The following is a 22,373-nucleotide window of genomic DNA, read 5'->3' as shown; positions in this document are numbered from 1 at the left end:
TCTCATTGGACCATATCCCCGTAGCTACAAAGGAAATACCTATTGTTTAGTAGTTGTGGATTATTTCACTAAATTTCCTTTAGTTTTTCCTCTTCGTCAGGCCACAACTCCAGCAATCGTGAAATATTTGGAGGAACAAGTCTTTTTGTTGTTTGGTGTTCCCCAAATTGTTTCCTGTGACAATGGTCCACAGTTCGTGTCTAAGGCTTTTAAAGACCTTCTAACCAAATACAAGGTTCAGAAGATCTTTTATAATGCTGCGTACCATCCGCAAGCAAACCATACTGAGAGAGTGAATCGAAGTATTGTCACAGCCTTGAGATCATACACTTTCCCAGATCACAGAGCTTGGGATCAATATATTCACTCCATAGCTCAAGCCATAAGGACTTCTGTCCATGAAGTGACACAGTGCTCCCCATCATACTTGAATTTTGGCAGAAACATTGCTTTATCTGGTGACTATTTTGGGTTAATTTCTGAAAATTCCGCAAATCTCCCTCAAATATCCGAGAGACAATTTTTGCTGATATCAGGAAGAAGTTAAAAACTTCTTATCTCCGGAACAAAAGTCAATACAATTTGAGGAAGAGAGATTTGCGATTCTTTGTTGGCGATAGAGTTTTAAAGAGAAACTTTGTAAAATCAAGTAAAGGTGATGCTATTTCGGCAAAATTTTGCCAGAAATACATTCCGTGTACGGTTGTAAGGGTAATATCTCCTTTGGTATATGAATTAAGGGACAATTCGTCCAACAAACGAATTGGTCAATTTCATGTAAAGGATTTACTGCCTGATAACACCATCGACGAGGTTAGTTCTTCATCCTCAGAAGAAGACTAACTTAACACTTTCGTTTAAGCTAATCTCTTTCTCTGTTTGTCTTTAGCTTATTTTGATTATATTTTGCATTTTAGTCTAAGTTTTTCTTAATCACCAGATAACGTAGGTACACCACTATTTTTTGTATCTTTTGGCATTGGTTAATGACTTCTATAACTTATTAGATAATTAGTATGTATGACTTATCCATTTTTTTTTGTATTATAAATGATGCACTTCATAATGAATTAATATTCTTAGGTACTAATCTTCCCAGGAGAATTACTCCTTTTAACCTCATATGATACGAGGGTTGTTTAGTATATATTTACATATTTAGATTTATACTTATAGTTAATCCTATTACTGATATGGAACTATGTTGTTACACTACTGGATCATATATTGTGTGTTATATCTTTGATATTTGATTCCTTAGTATTTGTTTTGATATATTTGTTCAATATTTGCCAATTTGGAAAGATGTTGTGATTTTTTTTTATCTTTGGTCTGCTTTATTCTCACTTGTCACGAAAATCTTAAATACTCTACAATAATTTATGTCCTGATTCCATATACAGGATGGTTCTGGAATTAGTTTGGAATTTTGAAGTAGGTAAGGATGACCGGCGCGGCGTCCTTCTTATTTCTTCTTATTTATTCTTCTGAATTTTCTGTCAATGAATCTGTCAATACTCAGCTTTAGTGAATACGTGGGTTCGAGATTGTTGCTCAGCAACTGATCACTGCTGCTCAATTAGGTTCGTACTATATGTGTTTATTGCAGAGTAGGCAGATGTTATGCCTCATAATATTTCTGGTCAGGAAATGCTCGCGACATGTCCTAACCATTCTTGTGTGATTGTCCAAATATTCCAGTTACCTTTTCACAACTTGATAGGGAAGTTTAATTAGTTCATATTAGTTATCTTACTTCAGGTTATGTTTTTTTTCTTTAACTATCCCTACACATGTCAAGTTAGTCATTTTCATTATTTAAGAGTTTAGACAAATGAGTGTTCTCTTAGTGTAATCCCACTTCTTTCCTTAGGCATAAATTGCTGTTTAGATTTAGGACTATTTCCGGATAATTCCATGCTGCGAGAACTTGTTATAAATCTACAGTTTTGTTCAAAATTGGTTGCTTGTTCTCGACATATTTTTTTTCTTTCGTTAGTAATGGTATTATAGGAAAAGTCCACCACTTATATTTTCTTAGGATTTCTATTGGGATTTTATCGGTGTCTGGTTATTCTCATACATCTGTTGTAGCCCCATGCTATAGTTAGCTAATACCAGCACCCTCAAAATTTATTTAGCCTCTGAATTCCTTTAGTCCATTTTAGACTTTAGACTTTAGGTATTTATCTTTATCTTTGGTTTAGTTCAGTTACATATTACATTACTTAGTCTGAATAAGTGTGACAATGCTGCTTCACACTTTAGGAAATTTTGCTTTATTGTAATTACTTAGTTGGCATTGGCTCATATTACCGGATGAGGGTAAGAGCTAATTTAGTTATTAGCATTAGTGAGAATTGGCCCTTTCCTGATCGTTCTTCTTTGGATATGCTCTATTTATAAATCTGGTGTCCATCGATAGTCTGATTTTGGATTCAGTGTCTGATTCCTCACTTATTTGGTTTATTTGGTTATGTAGGTTCGTATTACCAGATGTGGGTGTACGTAGACCTCATTTAGTTTTGAGATTTAGTATTGGTGTGAATGGGTTCATAAATCTTCCTGGTCGTTCTTCTTTGGATATGCTTTTATGAATCTGGTGTCCATTGATAGTCTGACTTTGGATTAAGCGTCCTATTTCACATTTATGTTGGTTATTACGCCTTTGATATACTTTGGTATGTTTACGATTTAGATTACTATTTGTGTTATTTGGTTTGGTGAGAATTGCTCCATAAATCTTCCTGATTGTTCTTCTCTGGATATATTACGATGAATCTGGTGTCCATTGTTAGTTGAATTTTGGATTAAGTGTTCAATTCTTAACCTATTTAGTTTATGATTTCTTTGATCTTAGTTTAGTATATCTCCGGGCGAGATATTGGTTGAATTGGCTCATACATTTGCCTGGTTGTTCGTCCTTGGATATACTTAGTCTTATAAATCTGATGTCCATGGATAGTTCAATTTTGGATTTAGTGCCCAATTCGACATTTATTTGTGAGCAAGAATTTAGTTGGTATATTTAGTTAATATTTGGCTTTTAAGCATATTGTAGATTGAGACTTTGATTTTTACTTTGAGTCGTCTGAGTTTGTGGTGTCTGGCGCCATGACCATTCTTTTTTTTTCCGTGATCTTTAGTTCGTGGTTATTTTTTTTGTGTAAACTTACGGATCAACGTGGAATGTTAGGCCAGTACACTTAGTTATTGATACTTTAATTTTATGAAAAAAAATTTTGACTAAAATTTTTTTTTCCCGACTAGTAGGGGAATGTAACAGTCGTTACTTATACTGTATTTATATTAAAAATAATTTCAGAGATGTAGTATGGGTTGCCTAACTTTAAGTGTTCATTTGCCCATTAAGTGTGTATTGTTAATAATTTAAGTTGTCACTCTGATCTAATTTGGTACCATTGCGAAAAAGATGACAGGAGATGAGGGGAAGTGGAAAAATGGCTCTTCTTGGTTAATTAACTGTGAATTAAAATTCACTTCTGATCTAGAGTTTGGAGTGGTACAAGTGGCAGTTAGCGAAAGAAAATCCAATTAATGCATAGAATTTCCTTCACTTCAAGAAGTTAAATATTCTAAGTATACCATAACGATTTAATTGACGGTGTTTTCGCAAACTCGGGAGGTGAAGTGAGATTTCTAGCACGGAATTAAGTAGCTATCTGGTAAATAATAATTTTTTTTTATATTATAAACATTAGAGTATTTTATCTATATCCTATTATTCAGATTCATTATTTCATATTTTAATATAGTATTTTGTCCAAGGCCATTATATTTTTACTCTATGTGAAGCAAGGTCACGCTACATCCGATTGGATGGGTTTTTTTATCTACCATAATTATCTTTTTGCTCCGGTTTCTTATGCTGAAAGAAACTGTCCTCACTTCTTCTTTGATTTCTTTTTATCAATATTGAGATTAGAAGTAACGGGGAATTGTTTTCAGCCACCTACCATGGATTTATAAATTTCCCTCAGAACATCCGAGGTAAAGTACCACTTCAACTCTAATAAGAATCAGGGTCATTTGGGACAAGCCAGGGAGTATTGTCTACTCCACCCTCATTTTTTTCTCCAGCCTGCACCTAGAGGTAGGGCAGGACAGTCATTATCGGAACTGAGCCAATTAGCACCAGCTCCGTGCTAATTTCGGACCTCAAGGAGGACTTCGCTGGGACACCGAAGCCATTCGGGAGTATCCTTCCAGACAACTGTTTCACCTAGGAGGACAGTTGGTTTTTACTTCAGAACTATATATATATATCTTGTTTCACCAGTTATAGGTTTTATTTTTAAGGTTTTTATTTTATTTTTTTTATAACATATATATATATATATATTAATTAATATAACTCCCCTTGGTGTAAGGTATCGGTAAGTTTGAGCTCAAATTCTACCCAGAGATTATCTTCCATTGTTTTTTGTATTAACCATTTATTTCTTTATTAACTTTAATTATTTCATTATTAACTTTAATTATTTCATTATTTGTCTACTTAACTAATTTTTTATATTTCATCTTGCGTAATTAACTCCGGTTATTATCCCTTCAGGATAATATACCGTTTCAATTGTTTAATTTGGCTTGTTCCCATTTATATATATTATTTTGTTTGTATGTGCATTTAGAGTTGTTTAACAATATTGTTGGTCATATTGTAGGTAAGTTTGATATATTTACTTGGCTATACGTTCTTCCAACGTTAGCATTATTTTGTTTAAGGTTGTTTTAACCTAGATGTAGGTTGTACACTCTATATCAGAGTTATTCTGTCTAGTTTTCAACTTTTATTATAGTTGTTTTCAACATTCTTTTTTTTTAAATATTATATTGTGAAATTTTCATATACTTTTTGGTAACTTAGAGATTGTCAAAATCTAAGAAGTTATATTTAATAAACTTGAATTTGTTTTGCATATAATTTTTTATTAATATTTCCTTACCTTTTTACATTTACAGCATTTTTGTTTATTAAGTCAACTTTAATTAATATTAGCAGTATACGATACCTGGAAGAGTGACTGTTACTCTTTTTAGAGTATTATCCCTCTTCTGGCGCCCTCAATTTGTTTTCTTTGTTAATTTTCATTATATCTATTCATTTTTCTTATCTTCTTTTCTATCCATCATACATATTTTCCTGATTTACTGTCTTTAAAAGGCATGCAAATTGGCCGTATCCATCCTTGAGTTTCTAGTGGTCATTCTCCTGCCTACATTGCTAGCCTAGCCACATCCCGTTCAATATTTTTTTTTCATACTTCTTTACTTAATTGTTATCTATTTTATCCTATATATATAGACCACTCTTCTTATACCTCTCTCCTCCTACACACCCCAGTATTTTGTTACTTCTTTTGTTAGTTCTTTTAGAAAAAAGAATAGACTTGTGTATTCGCGAAAACGGAGGGCATTTTGAACACTTACTGTAATTGAATTTTATTTTATGTTCTTAGTCATTAATTTAATTTTCTTCTTGTGAGTTTTGTTTAATTACTAACTATTTTATACCAGCATCAATTATTAGTTCATAATTTTCAAATCAAAATATTCCGAAAACGGTACACAGTATCGAGTGTTACCAAGCGTACCTTTTTCGTGTAAAATCGAATGATGTTTAAGTTTACTTGAAATTTTGATTAATAATTATACTCTTAAAAAAGTTATATTGACTAATACTTAGTACGATCCGTGTAACTAGCACCCTCTATGAGAATCAGATATAAACACAAATTCATGGGATGTATCAGTTTCCAAAACATATTCGTATAAAATTCCAACTTGTTACACAGATCTCTCCAGTGCCTCTTCTTATCGGCTGGGATCGACCTATTGAAATCTTTCTTCCGAGCTCTCCTTTCTCTCTCTCTCTCACTCTCTCTTTCTCTCAATCTTTGTATCTCAATAGCTCTCAATCCCCCTCTCTCTCAATCTGTCTCTCTCAATCTCTCTCTCTCTCTCAATCTCTCTGTCTCAATCTCTCTATATCAATTTCTCTCTCAATCTCTATCTCTCACTCTCTCCCACACACACTCCACATCTTTCACCGTAGCTGGTTGTTCTTGGACGCCTTGCACCTCCCACTGCATTCTCTTATCATTAATCTTATATCTTAACTAATCATTAAAACTGCCGAGCACTTCTTGTATGCTTCCGTCCGGCTCGCGGAAATAAGAATACAGCCGGGCGATTTTCCCTGCCTGTCGTAATAGGTGACTATTGGGAAGGAATGAAGAGGTGGAGAGCAGTCCTTCGAGGTGTCTTGTTTATAGAAACGCACGCAGGGCACTTCGGCGTTACGGTCACCGATCTACACTCCTAGTATCCGAGACGAGCCTCTCGTGTGACCACTCTACTCTCATTCCACAGAACCAGGTGAGGTTGAACGTGCTGCGTCCCGGATACACCCTTTCCCTATTAAGGGTGTGGGCTTACGGCATGTACCCACCTGGGAGACTTAAGAGTGGTAGAGGAGAGCTCCTCAGCGGCGACCTGTCAAACGTGCGAGGTCGAGCCTCGACCTGCGTTCACATCTCCACCCGGGGGGGGGGGGGATAACGCGGGGTGTGCGTACCGCAACAGAGGTACTACGGGGAGGGGGGTGGAGCCCCGCGAGCGCTCCATGCAACGCGCCACCCTCAAATGGTGTATGGTGTAAATTCGTCACCGTACAAGCACCTTACTATTGTTTATGTAAAATTTATTTAGGTCGCTGGTTTAATAATTGAAATTATAACGAAAAAATGCAATATTTGATTGTGAATAAAATTAGCAATTAATTGAAAATAACAAAAGTACCTGGCGTCACTCATTGATGTTATCTGTACAAAGAAATCGGTTACCATATGTTGAAGTGTGCTAATTGGCAGGGTAGAAAAATATTGTATGAATCCCTTGTTCCTCGATGTTTGTATGTGTAGGGATAAAAATCCAACCTAAAAATTCTCAGGGGTGGTGGTCGTACTGTAGGTAGTGGTACTTTAGTTCAGAAAGCGTACCCTAATAAATCAGGGTTTTAAAATGGTCGCCTTTAGCCTTGATACCAAATTGCCTATACAAGTCCGCTGAAATTTGATGTTTTAAAGCGTTTCTGTGCTTTAGAAGCAATTAACAACAAGTGTATTTCTTTAAATCTAAAAAGAGATTACAATTTGTTAACCAATTTGAAAATGTGGATTTTCTGAATAGAAAAGAAAGAATATACTGTACTGAATCTACCTTCCAGCAAAAATTTCCTAAGCAACTGGCAGAGCACATCAAGTTACTTTGCTATAGTGGTTGCTGCATAAAAGAATTGTTGGTAATGAGATTTCTGATAGCCGTGCTGAAGAAGGAAAAAAATACCCCTTTTATCGCATCGGAGCCATTCTGTGGTGTACCCACAACCCTCATAATGGAGGACGATATTCTAGGACAAAGACAAACAAAAAGGTTATTACAACCTTCTCGCTACGCAAAAATACTCTTGGAGCTTCAAAAGACACAACTCACTGATCACTGATATTATCACTGGACAGTGCTCACTCAGATATTATCTCTGTAAAATAAGAAAAGGGAACACAACATATATATTCTGCGAAACGCAGAGAAAACAGTTAAACATATGATCAGCACCTGCACCTGCAGGCAATTGTTCGTCAACGCCATAAGTACCTGGAACAGTGCGTTTTCGAGACTGACCAGATGACAAATGTTTCTCCTAAACTGATAATAGGCTTTCTGAGAATCTTTGATCTGCCAGACTAAATATAGATGCAGTAGTTTGAAAAGGTCTACGAGGCCAAGCGATTCCTTTGAAATCTGCAATCTACCAGGATATAATAAAAACTGAATATAACGAATTATAACGAAAAATATCAAAATGGACAGTGAAATAGTAAAAGAATTATGGAAATTAACCCAAATTTTTACGTTTTTAAAAATAAATGAGTTTTAAACTGTAAGTATTCTCACTAAGGATAGTAAATAAAGTTAAACTTCGACAAGAAAATAGCTTCCAGTTGACCAAAACGATAATGAACAAGAAATAAATTGTAACTATACATCCGTATAGACGTAGTCTATACGGATGGCCTCGTAATGACCAAATCCACTGAATTAAAAGAATGTTTTAATAAAAATCTTATCGAAGTAAAAACTTCTGTTGTAATTGTTATAATATTTAATTAAAAAATTAGATTAAAAATCCAAATGGAATATAATAATAGTTCAGAACTTTTTTGGACTTACCAGTTCTATCTTCAGTGAACTTGAAAAGTAAGTAATCCCAAACAAGTTAAGAAAAACGTGATTTAAAATTACGACTGTTAATGGACAGTGGAAGTGTGACGTCACAACTGTCAATAACTTTCCAAACAAAAGTTGAAATGCCCAATCTCAAGACTTTTTAATTTCTATAAAGTTAACATTTTGCTTCCTCTGCTGCTTTTTTTTAAGTATAGTGTTTTTTACAATAATACCATCATAATTTAGTGTTCTATTTATATGAAATATAATTTAAAAGTTTAAATTAAAGACATTCTAACCTTACTTTATTGATACATGCATTTTATTGTTATTTTTATAAAACAACATGCTTTATTATTTACACAACCTTGTAAAATTATTGTAGTAACTATTAGAATAGTTAGATATTGCAAAAAGCTGAAAGATTCTGTAAAAAAAATGAAAAAATAACGAAAAATACAAATTATCCACACTAAACAAGGTTTGTTTGGAAAGTGAAACTGACAGATGTCAATAAAATCTACGTCATCACTTCCACGGTCCATTAAAAAATGTGGTTAAAGTTACTTACTTTGAAGTACTTGCGCACTAATAACCGCAAAACCAAACAGTGGTTAGGTTTAAATTGCAGACTACATACTTAATTGTATTAAATTACACGACATAATGCCGATGAATATGGATATAACTATCCGGGAACAGTATGTCCTTACTCGAAATACTGAGATGCCAGAAATAATAATTTAATGTTTAAATGACAGTGACATTCAGGACATGATCGATAGTTTGTTTTTAAGAAATAAACAAGGTCAAGGACTCGTCTGTTGATGCATTATAATTTTATATATTTAGTGTATTAAAATCTCAGAAAATATTTATTAATATTTGTATATATTTTAATTTATGAATTGACTTTAAAATTAAATTGATCAAGAGTATTAGAAAGTGAAATGAGGAAAGGACAGATAAAATACAAGGTATGATAAGGTAAGAAGGAAAGTGATGTATAGAGGACGAGGTCAATTAAGGAAAATAATGTAAAAATTACTTTATTTTACTTTACTGTATTTATATTAGGGACATACTGTTCCCGGATAGTTATCTTTATATTCATTGGCATTATACCGTCTAATTTAATACTATTAAGAATGTAGTCTGCAATGTAAGCCCAACCACTGTTTGGTTTTGCGGGTAAGTACTTCAAAGTAAGTAATTTAAACCAATTTTTTTTAATTAACAGTCAAAATTTTAAATCACGTGTTTCTTAACTTACTGAGATTGCTTACTTTTCAGGTTCACTGAAGGCGGCACTCATAAGTCCGGAAACGTTCTGGACTATTATTATAATATTCAGAACACAGCATAACTCTCACTGGGTGAGAGGTATATACCCATATATACCGCGGAAAAGTCTGTCTTATCACACTCCCATCAGGCCATTTATGGTACTACAAAGGAGAAAAAGAATCTTCAGTCGAAGACGTCTGTTTCTTTATTCACAAAAGACTTGCCAACAGGATTGTGTCAATAAACCAAATCTCATCAAGGGTGGTCTAGAAAACAAGGAACGAAATCGACTATTTCTTAACAAACAGATGAAAGGAGATAACAGTATAAGCAAGAAGCACTAAATAAAATAAATAAGATGAGCACAAAGACAAATGAAAATTAAAAATTGGAGGAGATCTAGTGCTTAAAAGAATTAAACTACTTTTAAATATCTGCCTTCATAACGCCGATATTCCAACGACAACGATATTCAAAGTAGTGGAATACAATAAACCTCTAGTGCTAATATTTGTCGATTTTCACAACACAGTTGAGCTAAATAAAATACTATAGGCGCTTAAAGAATGCAGGCTAGATTATAGGTATATAAAATTATTATACAATATAATAAAATTATCATACCACCAGGCAACAACCACTGCCAAATTACATACTAATAGTAATCGCATAAAAATAGAGAGGGGGGTTAGACAAGGAGACCCAGTGTCACCTAAACTTTTTATTACTGTGCTAGAACATGCTTTTAAGAATTTGGATTGGCTGACAAAGGGAATAAAAATATATGGAACATATCTAAACAACTTACGGTTCGCCGATGATATAATTATGATAGCTAAAGATTTAGGAATGGCAAGAGAGATGGTACAGGAACTCGTTGTGGCTACAGAAAATATAGGTTTAAATATAAAAATCTCGAAAACAAAAATAATGACAAATTTGGTACCCAACCAGAACATTAGTATTGGTGGGTAAAAAGTAGAACTCATAGATAAATATGAATACCTAGGACATGAAATTATGATTGATGATTGGCAGGGATAATCAGGCTCATGAACTGAAGAAAAGAATCGGTCTTGGGTGGGCAGCATATGGAGAACTGAGAGAAACTTTTAAAATTGAGTTGCCCACATGCCCGAAGAGAAAGGTATTTGATCAATGCGTCCTCTCAGTGTTGACATTCTTCTTAGGGTGCCTGTCCGTTCCGAACGTTGGCGATCATCTTGGCTATGATGACTTTGTTGGTTGCTATACGAAATAGCTGTGTTGAGGTCTTTCTATACCATGCTCTCAGGTTAGCAAGCCAGGATATTCTTCTTCGTCCTTTGGCCCTTTTTCCTTCAATTTTACCTTGCAAAATGCATTGAAGTAGCTCGTATCTGCCTTGATTTCTCATTATATGTCCCAAGTACTGCAGCTTACGGCTCTTCACGATGTTGACCAAATCCGCAGTTGTGATCATCCTCCGCAGTACTTCTTCATTGGTGACTTTGTCTGTCCATGGTATCTTCAGGATCCTTCTGTATGACCATAGCTCAAAAGCCTGAAGTTTTGATAGAGTTTCCGCCTTCAATGTCCACGTTTCTACTCCGTACAGAAGCACTGAGTACACATAACATTTAAGGAGCCTTATTTTTGTGTCTAGGGTGAGGTCATGGCTCTTGAACACAGAACTCATAGTCAAGAATGCACTTTTTGCCTTTCCGATGCGACATTTAATCTCTTGGGTATTGTCCCACGACTCATTAATTATAGTTCCCTTCTTCTTCACTTGCCATCTCCGCGACGGAGGTTGGCAATCATTATGGCTATTCTGATCTTAGATGCTGCTGCTCTGAATAGTTCAATTGATGTGCATCCGTACCATTCCCTCAAGTTACGCAACCATGAGATTCTTCTTCTTCCTATACTTCTCTTGCCCTGGATTTTCCCTTGTATAATCAATTGAAGTAGGTTGTTTCTCTCATTACGCATAACGTGCCCCAGGTATTGCAGCTTTCGTGTCTTGATGGTTTCCAATACTTCCATTCTTTTGTTGATTCTTCTCATGACTTCGTTGTTTGTTACATGCTCGGTCCATGATATCTTCAGGATTCTTCTATACGCCCACATTTCAAATGCTTCCAACTTTTAAGCAGTCGAAGCGTTAAGTGTCCACGCTTCTATCCCATAAAGCAGAGTCGATAAAATATAACACCTTGCCAGCCTAACTCTCAAGTCCAATTTTAGTTCTTTTGCACAAAGTACCTTTCTCATTTTATTGAAGTTTGTACGTGCTTTCTCTATTCGAACTTTGATTTCTTTGGAGTAATCGTTTGTGTGATTAATTATTGTGCCAAGATAGTGGTAGTTTTCAACTTGTTCTAAAGCACTACCGTTAATTGTCAGGCTTTCACCATTATTTTTGGTTTTTGATATCCTCATAAATTTGGTTTTATTGGTGTTTATTGATAATCCATATTCTCCTCCATACTCAACTATCTTGTTCATTCGCTTTTGGAGGTCTTGGAGGTTGTCTGTTATTATGATAGTATCGTCCGCATATCTAATGTTGTTAATTGGTGTTCCATTGACCTTGATTCCTGCTATTTCTCCCTCAAGAGCTCTTTTCATAATTTCTTCAGAGTATGCATTGAATAGTAGTGGTGACAATACACACCCCTGTCGCACTCCTCTTTTAACTTCGAACTCTTCTGATGTGTGTTCATTAATGCGTACGTGTACTGCTGTTTATAATATAGATTTGTTATAATTCGAAGGTCATTGTGTTGTAGTTGTTTTGCTTTGAGGATGTCCATTAGCTCTTTGTGGCGGACTTTGTCGAAAGCTTTGTTGTAGTCTAGGAAACAGACGTACATATCTTGGTTCACATCTAAGCATCTCTGGATTAGTACGTTGAATGCAAATAGAGCTTCACGGGTACCTACGCCATTACGGAATCCAAATTGAGTTTCTTCAATATCCATATCAAGTGTTTTGTAAATGCGTTTATGAATGATCTTTAAAAACAATTTAAGTATGTAAGACATCAGGCTTAGGGTACGGTGGTCAGTGCATTCTCTAGCATTTTTCTTTTTTGGGAGACAAATGAATGTTGAGGTCAACCATTCGTTGGGTATGTCACCCGATTGATAAATTTTATTAAAAAGCTTTAAGAGGACATCAATGTACTCATTTTCTATTATTTTAAGGATATCAATAGGCAGTTGATCTGGCCCCGGGCTTTTTCCGTTTCTGGTATTCTTTAGTGCATACAGTATTTCTTCCTTTGTAATTTCTACACTTGTTTCTCTGTCCTCAAAAGACAAGTCTTGTGGGTTTCCTCTTCCGTCGTCGAAGAGCTCTTCCATACTCTTCCCATCGTTTTAGTTTTTCGTCAGTCGTTATCATAGTATTTCCATTTTTATCTAAAAGAGTTGTGTTGTGGTTTCTTTTTTGCTTTCTTTCGTGTCGGTTCTTTTAATATCTCTTTGCATGGAGCGAGGAGGTAGTTTTTTAGTGTTTCCCATTGTTCGTTTATCTCGTAAGTGTTAGTATCTAATTTATCAAAGTTTTCGTATATTTTCTGTTGAAGTTTGATTTTTATATCAACTTCTTTCAGTTTTCTAACATCTAATTTTGGAGTTCTTTGTGGTTTTCTAATACGTTTAAGCTTAAGCGTGACATTAGCGATTAGTGGGTTATGGTCTGATGCGACATCTGCTCCTAGATATGTTTTAACTGATTTGATGGTGTTACGATATCTCTCTTTAATCATTATATAGTCGATTTGATTTCTTACAACTTTTTCCGGTTTATCTGCTGGTGAGCGCCATCTATATAACCGTCTCATTGGTAATTTAAAGAACGTGTTTGTGATTATTAGACTTTGTTCTTGGCAGAATTGTATTAGACGATCGCCTCTATCGTTACGTTCCCCTAGTCCTTGGTCTCCCATTACTGTTCCAGCTCTTCCTTTGCCGACTTTTGCATTGAAATCGCCCATAACTACCGTGATTTCCCTGTTCTTTGTCATTTTCAGTGCATCTTCAATTTGTTGGTAGAATGTTTCTACTTCATCTTCTTTTGCATCCGTCGTTGGCGCATATACTTGGATCAGATTTAGTTTTGTATGTGATGTCCTTATTTGTAGTAGCATCACTCTTTCTGAGATTGGGACAAAGCCCTCTATTGACTTGTTGACCTCTGTATCGACAATAATTGCTACTCCACGTCTATGTTGGTTATCAGTGTTTCCCGAATAATATAAGGTACCGGTTTTTGTTGAAAGATATCCTGAGTTAGGCCACCATGTTTCGCTTACTCCTAATATATTTATATTCAGTCTTCCCATTTCCTGAAGGATGTTATGCATTTTACCAGATTGATACATGCTTTTGACGTTCCACGTACCTATTTTTGTTTTTGATAATTTTAGTTTGTCTTGTTTCGAAGTTTGACAAGGGTTTCGCCGGTTAACGACCTGGGAGTCCTTGTCTGTTCCTCCCCTGCCGGCTCTTGGGCTCCGATTCCCATGATCAGTTTCTTTTTTTCCTTTAGTACTCATTGCCATGATAATTGTACTAGAGATATCCAATTGGATCTTTAATGCAGTGGTTTCTCCTTGCTTTCTGCATCCTTATGCCGTTGACCATTTACTTGATTCATTCGCCTTTGGTGCCAATTTCTTAGCACCAGGACAAAAGAGTGCCCTTCCACTTACCAACTCATCCGCCCGAAGCCGTTGGTCAGTAAGTGTGGGATTGCTTATACTGGCAATCGCTCGGTGGAATTTTTGCCATATCTGGCTACCCTCAACTAGTTTAGCCTGCAGACCAATGCAGTTGTCCGGGGTGTGGCACGTGGAGCCATAAGTGAGAGTTAGCTGTCTTATGAGGACCAGTTATCAAGAACCATCTCCCGTCTATGACGCTCGATGTGGTCGTTCCGATAAAAGGTGCTACCTCTATAACACAACTCTACACCTCTACAGTTCCCAAGTAGTTGTATTGTGAGACACGTTCAATTCTCATTTGGTTCACATACAGATTTGCTCCAGTTATGTTTTCCTTGCTGATGATCATTAGCTTGGTTTTGCTGGTGTTTATATCCAGTCCATATTTTCTACTTGTTTCCGTTATTTTGTTCATTTTGTTTTGCAGCCCTTCTATGGTATTATAAGACACTATTGTATCATCTGCATACCGCAAGTTATTGAGCTTGACTCCATACGGTGTCAATAGTGTTGACATACGGAGCAGAAACAATTACTTAACAAAAGCCTCGGCTACAAACTAAGAGTCAGATGGAGAAGAATGGAGCGATCTATGTGAGGAATATCTCTGCGAGACAAAATAAAAAACGAAGAGGTCAGGAGAAGAACCCAGGTGACTGACGTCATCGAAAGGATAGCTAGACTAAAAAGGAGATGGGCAGGACACATAGCTAGAATGACGTATGGGCGATGGACAAAGAGCTTATTGGAATAGAGACCAAGAGAAGACAAGAGAAGCGTCGATCGACCACCTACACGATGGGCTGACGATTTAAGAAGAAAAAATAAAAACTGGATGAGAGTGGCGAAAGATAGACGAGGTTGGAAATACGAGGAGGAGACTTATGTTCATCAGTGGACTTTTAAGGCTGGATGATGATGATGATGATGATGACTGCGGAAAATAAGCAAGAATCAGTTCAGAGTTGTAACAGGTTTCTTGCGCCAGTCAACAGATACCTGTATACAATTTCATGTATATGTATACATTTCATGGATCTTAAGCTGCACACTCTGTAGCAGACAACCTGAAAGAGTCAACCATATCTTGCATGAATGAGGGCATCAGATCTCAGGCAGAAAACTTTGGAGATTATCAAGTAACTCTAAAACCACCATATGGTACCCATTCACTAGACCTGTACAAGCTGATACAAAGATCCAGAATTCTGAATGGGTATCAGTAGTTTATTACAAACAGCTCCCGAGAAAAAACGATGTTGTGGTCGAAGAAAATATTCAGAGCCACAAAACTACTATTGTTCTGAAGCTATTTTCTTGTGGCATTTTAAATTAATTTATATTTAAATGGGAATAAGCCACAATTAAAGGTTAAAATACGTTTATTGACGTTTCAATTTCCACTTCGGCTTAATTGTGGCTTATTCCCATTTAAATATAAATTAACACAAAACTACTATATACAACACTTATTAGATTTACGCTGCTTTAGGCAAGCGATAGCTGGATATTTAATTTAGATATGGAGCTAAAATTAGGTAGATGAGAGCGAAAGATATTCGGTCATTTAAAAGAGGAAAATGTCTAACGAAAAATAACTAATAACGAACTAATGCATGATGCATAACCAAAAATAACGATACTTTCTAAAATGCCAAGATTTAGATTAATCGGTCACATAGCTTGAATGAAAAAAGGAAGAATTTTCAAAGACTGAGGCTTGGGCAAAAAGAAAAAGAATACGTTGACAAAGAAAATAGATGGAGTCGGTAAAAGAAGTTCTAAAATTGTTGAGGGTACAAGCAAAGAATATAGACGCATATAGAAGGACGTTTCACTGTTATTTTTGAGCGTCGGCAAAGGTTAATCGCACGTTATGAAAAATAACAGAATGACAGTGACAGGTGGATCAAGATTTTAGTACCACTAGGGAGCGGCCATGTCAGCGCTATTATTGCTTCTAAAATATGAAAGAGTGGGGCAACAAATGCAACTTTAGATGTTTTTATATGTAGATGCCGCGTGGTCGTAGAATAGAATTAAATTTTTGCGTTTTATAAAATTTTTTAAAGAAAATAATATTATTTTTACTTTTAATAAATGAATCTTTTTAGAAAAAATATTATTCAAATTTTTAATTGAAATAAATTGAAACTCTCGGTTTATAAACTATAAATAAAATTAATTAAAAGTCATTCACCGGGAGATAAAGCTCAAAAAATTGTAAGGTGTTTCGATCAAAAAACAATTCCTGATCTTTTTAGTACGCTAGAATTGCTTTTTAGCACATACACCAATGAATTATTTTTTACAATTTGAAAATTCGAAATGTGAAGTATAATTTCGGATTTTTAAATTAAAAAATAAATAAGTAAGTTTCAAATAACGCCTCACTAGAGCTCAACAAAGGAAGATAAGAAAAAGGCAAAAATGGCTGATGGAACATATACGATAGCAAATACTAAGAAATCCAAATCAGCAACACCCGACGATAAAAAGAGACTTCGGGAGAATATCATCACCCCCCTCGTAACAGAGTTGCTAAGATGCCAAGGTGCTCTAACGAGCAGACTAGGTCATAAAGCACCCTGACAAAAGTATTCAGAATGGTGGTAGCACACAGACGCCATCCTGATACTCAACTAGATCCTGCTCAAGCTAATTTGATCATTAACAAACTGGAGCAAGCACTTGATGAGGCTCCTATCTGAGGTCAAAATGAACTTCTGCAGTTCGATAAAACATCGTTTAGGGACCCTGTGGGTGAACTGTGTTAAAGAGTATAAAAAAAATGGACGACTGTGTGAATGTGAAGTGACGAAATGGTGAAAACTGTTGCGGGTCCGTGGTAGGGAGTAAACTTAAATATAATTCCACTAGGAAACTAAGTTCCTGTAGCTGGCTGTATACCATGTCTCACAAAATTTTTTATTTCAAATCCTTTATAAAAGGTATATAATAAAATATATTATATTATATACCTATTAATATATTTTATTATATATCTTTTATAAAGGGTTTGAAATAAAATTTTTTAAACATAATTGTTCCAAATAATATGCACAAGCGCCCCATGGTCCTCACCCACGTCCCCGAGAAAAAACTTGAAGAAGAAACTATCAGGACCCGTCTAAAGAGGCAAAATAAAGACCTTAACACAGAAGACTGGTTGGTAAAACAAATTGGGAAGCATATCAAGCAGACCTGGAATATTGTTTAGGTAAGATGTGGGTAAGATTAAAGTGTCCGCCGTACAATTTCATTGTCATGTCAGCGCTTAAGGATAACTGTATTTAAGCGCTGTGAGGAATTTCAACGGGAAAGTACCCTGGTGGAATGAAAATCTTGCAAATTAAAGGACAGAAGTCAAAATTGTCTAAAAAGTTTGATGAAAAGTTCTGAGAAAATTAAATTTTTGGTTGAAAAATTTTGAAATTTTTTAAAAATGCTTTGTAAATTTTTGGGCACGAAAACAGTATAATAAAAAGTTATGTGACGGTTTTTCGTAGTGTTAGAACAAACCTATTTTTAATTCAAAGTTATAAAATATTATTTACATGTAATAAAAAAAAATAAATACTTTGAATATTGTAAATATTTTACCTTTTTAAGTTTTAAAATTAAAAATTAAATGTATTAAAAATAAAGATTTTGTTGTGAAAAAAACAAAAAAAAGACAGCTTGCAAATCAATAGTATCGAAATTTGATTACACGTAGATGCATAAGTTAAATAAATTGCTCCGTTCGTACTCCTTTCCCACTTCCCCCTAACTACATCATTCATGATGGTTTTAAGCCGACGGCCACGGTTTGAGTTTATGCAGTAACAACCGTGACCAAATCGCCTTTTTGAACTGTCCTTCTATATGCGTCTGTATTCTTTGGTACAAGATTGGAAAATCTAACACAGGAAAGAAACAAATGGAAGATAGAACGACAGTAGGACTACCAAATTAACTATCTAAAAAGCATGAAAATCCTAAGAACAAGGTACAGGAACGAAGTGTAAAATGTACAGAATGTATTATAAATTATTATCCCTCAAACAATATCTGTTCATGTTCAACAGTAATTTACACGTTCTTTTTTTAGCCAGCAGCAAAGAGCGCCAACTTCCAGAAGATTGGGATCATTTCCACGTACTGTTGGAACAACTTCTCAAGCGAGTACCATATTTAGGTACTGTCGTTCTTGATAGGTTATGTAACGGTCCTGAAGCCTTCAGTCCCGATTGTAAATGGATAGTAGGGGAAGCACCAGAGGTAATACCGTTTATTTAATATCTTTCATTTAACCGCAACTATCCTTATTGAGCTAACCTGGTATCTATATATTGTGATATTGTAAATATTGTGATCCTCTTATTAAATTCTTATATGTTTATAAACGTTGGGTTTTGACTCTAAATCCCCCTATATTCATATTTTAAATGCTTTTCTATCTCTGTTGTCTTTATCCAATGTCCAAGCTTCTCTATCCAATGGTTTCTAAGTAACAGTCAGAGCAAATTACTTGAGATATTTATTAACAACGTTATTCAAAGACACTTCTTAAACAATTAATTTACAACTCTCACTATCATGATGGACCATTGAATAGAGATGCTCCACAAAACTTTAAATATAAAATAATTGACCTTCGTTGATAATCTAACAAATAAGATTATAGCACTGTTCAAACCATAGACTAACATCAGAATTGGTAGGTACAGCGGTTGTAATAACAAAATTTCTTCGTGTTAAAGATGACACCAGTAATGTACACTACCAATACAATCTACAAACTACCGTGTTTAGGCTGCGAAGGTTGCTATATTGGACAGGCAAACCAATGGTTAAAACAACGTATCACCCAGCACAAAAGTGACTGCCATAAAGGTAAAAACACATGCGCTGTTGTCAAACACTTCATCAACACAGGTCACAAGTTAGACTATACTAATGTTGAAATCCTGCAAACAGTAAATAATTAAAAAACAGGCTGTTTCTCGAAATGTGTTATCAAATCAAAAAATGTAATAAATTAAAAAGCAGATACGAATCAGTTAAGCAGCATATTCTGCATTAACAGCAATATTCTGCAATCCATTTAATTCAAAATTAATTTACCATGTACCTGTTACTTTATTTTATATATACAAATACAAAGAAACTCGTCTATTTTTCTATACACTTTTTGTTGTTTTATGTGTATTTTAACTTATTTTAAAACTGTCAGTCTAATTGTAAAAGTGTAAAACAAAAGTTTGTCTTGTTTTCTCTTTGTGAACAGTTCTACCTCTGTGAGTAAATATTTGTGTAATTTTATCGCAATGTTGCTTATCTCTTTGTTTTAATGAATATGTACTGGGCTTCTGATGAAGCCAACAATCAGTTCGCGAAATATTACGTGACAAAAAAATTGAATTGTTTTAATTCCAGACAGACAGAACTCAAAATATACAAAAGAAAATTATATTAAATAATATACGGTCGATACCAAAACAAAAAAAATATAATCATATCCCAGATTTAGCCATACGGCTCACTCCCTCTAAGGGGAGAATTTACTCATCCCAGACACCTACGGTATCAAAAGGATTGAGCTCTGGTGGGACTCTTTCCGTGTTATCGAGCCATAGGTGACTTGGTATGTTGGAGTATCTCCCAAAAATTTTCGTACATATCTGGACGTCGCGAGGAGTACAGCTTTCTGCATGGCCTTATAAAGATGTTCATTTAGACCCAGCTGTTTGATGTTCGCTAGGAGGTTTTTGGGAATAACACCAGTAGTAGATAGAATAATAGGTACTGTCTGGGTACTTTCCATTCTCCATTATCTTCTGATGTGTATTTCTAGATCTCTGTACTTGGCGATCTTTTCGTTGTATTTAACACGTAAATTATTGGTGTTGGATATCGCATATATACCATATAGAAACAAATAATATACCGATTGCGAGAGGGGTTAGGCAAGGATGCGTCTTGTCTCCGACGCTTTTCAACGTGTACTCACAGGTCATATTCAGAAAAGCCTTATGGGAAAGAAAAGAGGGAATAAGAATTGGTGGAGAAATCATAAACACCATGAGATTTGCAGATGACACGGTAATTATGGCTGAGAGTATAGAAGAACTACAAACTTTACTAGATGCAATAAATAGTGAATGCATTCAAATGGGACTTGACATCAACATAGATAAGACCAAATTTATGATAGTATCAAGGAGTCCAATAAATAATGAACAACTAACTCTTGGTGGACAGCAAATAGAGAGAGTGACAAAATATAAATATCTGGGAGCTTACATCAACACAGAATTAGATTCAGACCAAGAGATCCGGGTACGAATAGAAATGGCAAGAGCAGTGTTCTTAAAATTCAAACAATTGTTATGTGACAAAAATCTGAATACTGCGCTGAGACTGAGGTTTGTTGAATGTTCCGTCTGGTCGCACTATTGTACGGGGTAGAAACATGGACACTAAAAGCGCAAATAGTTAAAAAGATTGAAGCCTTTGAACTTTGGATATACCGGAGAATGTTGAGAATTCCATGGACTGCCAGGGTCACCAATGAGGAAGTGCTGAGAAGAATGGGATGAGACAAAAAATTGTTGAGAACGATAAAAGTACGCAAGACTGCATACCTTGGACACATACTAAGAAATAATAAATATAGTCTTCTGCAGGTCATCATGCAGGGTAGAGTCGATGGCAAAAAGGGAATAGGTAGAAAGAGGAAGTCATGGCTGCGAAATATTCGAGACTGGACAAACATGACTGTAGACGAATTATTCCACGTTGCAAAAGACAGAGAAGCTTTTAAAAATGTGGTCGCCAACCTCCGTTAATGGGGACGGCATAGGAAGAAGAAGAAGGATATCGCCACATCAATAAGTGTTTGCCTAGTAATTTTATTAACTAGTATGAGATCCGGTCTATTATGCGCCACTGGTTGGTCCGTAAGCACAGTGAGGTCCCAGTATAGCTTGTACTTGTTATTTTCAATCATTTGTTAGGGACGTATTGATAATAAGGAAGATGGTCGGTTTGGAGAAGTCCCAGTTTGTCAGCTAGTTCTTGGTGGATAATCTTTTCTACTGAGTCATGGCGTTCTTTATAATCAGTACCGACAAATGCCTGGCAGCCACCGGTAAGATGTTGGATGGTTCCTTGGGCTTGGCATCCATATCGGCATTTGTCATTTTGGACTTGAGGATCTTTAACAATATATTTCAGGTAATTTTTAGTTGGAATAACCTGATCCTGAATGGCAAGTAGGAAACCCTCAGTCAACTCTGATGTCAACCAATAGTTCGACGCTGTAATATCGACATATTCTTGGCTGATCTCATTGAGATGTCGGCCATCCAGGTGCGCATTTTTTCTTGCTGAGTCAGGTGGTTTATGCGCATTTCTTGTTCCCTCAGTTTAAGCGGCGTTGTATCATCTACTGCGCAAATTGCTCGATGTAAAGTAGATGTCTCAGCCTGTAATTGAAATTAAATTCTTAAATTAGCAATTTGTTTATCCAATTGCTCACCTATATCCATAAGTCCTCTTCCCCCTTGATACCGCGGTAGTCTTGTTCTCTCTACTGCACTGCGTGGATGATGTTTTTGCACCTTTGTGAGAAGTGTTCTTACTTTCCGCTGAAGACCCTCTATATCCGTTTTTGTCCACTTTATAATACCAAATGAGTAGCTCAGCGCGGAACAGGCGTACGTATTTAATGCCTTAAACCTTAAATGCCTTAATAATTATATTATATATATATATATATATATATATATATATATATATATATATATATATATATATATATATATATATATATATATATATATATATATATATATATATATATATATATATATATATATAGCAAAAAATACGACCGTTGATTAAATTTGGAATATATTCAATGGTTGAATAGCAGAGTTTTTATCGGTCAATAATTGGCAAATAAAAGTCGTCAACTACTTTATTGATTTATTCGAATACGTTTCGCTTTTATTTTTAAAAGCGTCATCAGTTCACTACAAATAAAAAAGATTTTAGAATATAAGTAAACAAACCAACAGGGTTCATACTTACAAAAACAATTTGTAGGGTTTTTTTTTTTATAGATGTTATAAAA

At 35.2% G+C, this 22,373-nt stretch overlaps 1 protein-coding gene across 4 annotated transcripts in view; it reads left to right on the top strand.

Moving 5' to 3' along the window:
• LOC140450148 (pyruvate dehydrogenase phosphatase regulatory subunit, mitochondrial) overlaps nucleotides 1-22,373 on the top strand; it is a 767,651-nt gene that overhangs the window by 144,152 nt on the left and 601,126 nt on the right. For all 4 annotated transcript variants that reach the window (XM_072543593.1, XM_072543594.1, XM_072543596.1 and 1 more), the window contains exon 6: nucleotides 18,345-18,514. In XM_072543593.1, the coding sequence (XP_072399694.1) occupies nucleotides 18,345-18,514 (170 nt within the window). The remainder of the gene's footprint in view (nucleotides 1-18,344; nucleotides 18,515-22,373) is intronic.

This window comes from Diabrotica undecimpunctata, chromosome 9 (assembly GCF_040954645.1).
Source record: "Diabrotica undecimpunctata isolate CICGRU chromosome 9, icDiaUnde3, whole genome shotgun sequence".
NCBI classification, from domain to species: Eukaryota; Metazoa; Arthropoda; class Insecta; order Coleoptera; family Chrysomelidae; genus Diabrotica; species Diabrotica undecimpunctata.
The sequence above is the reverse complement of the archived record's forward strand: the minus strand, read 5'-3'. Positions and strand labels throughout refer to the sequence as shown.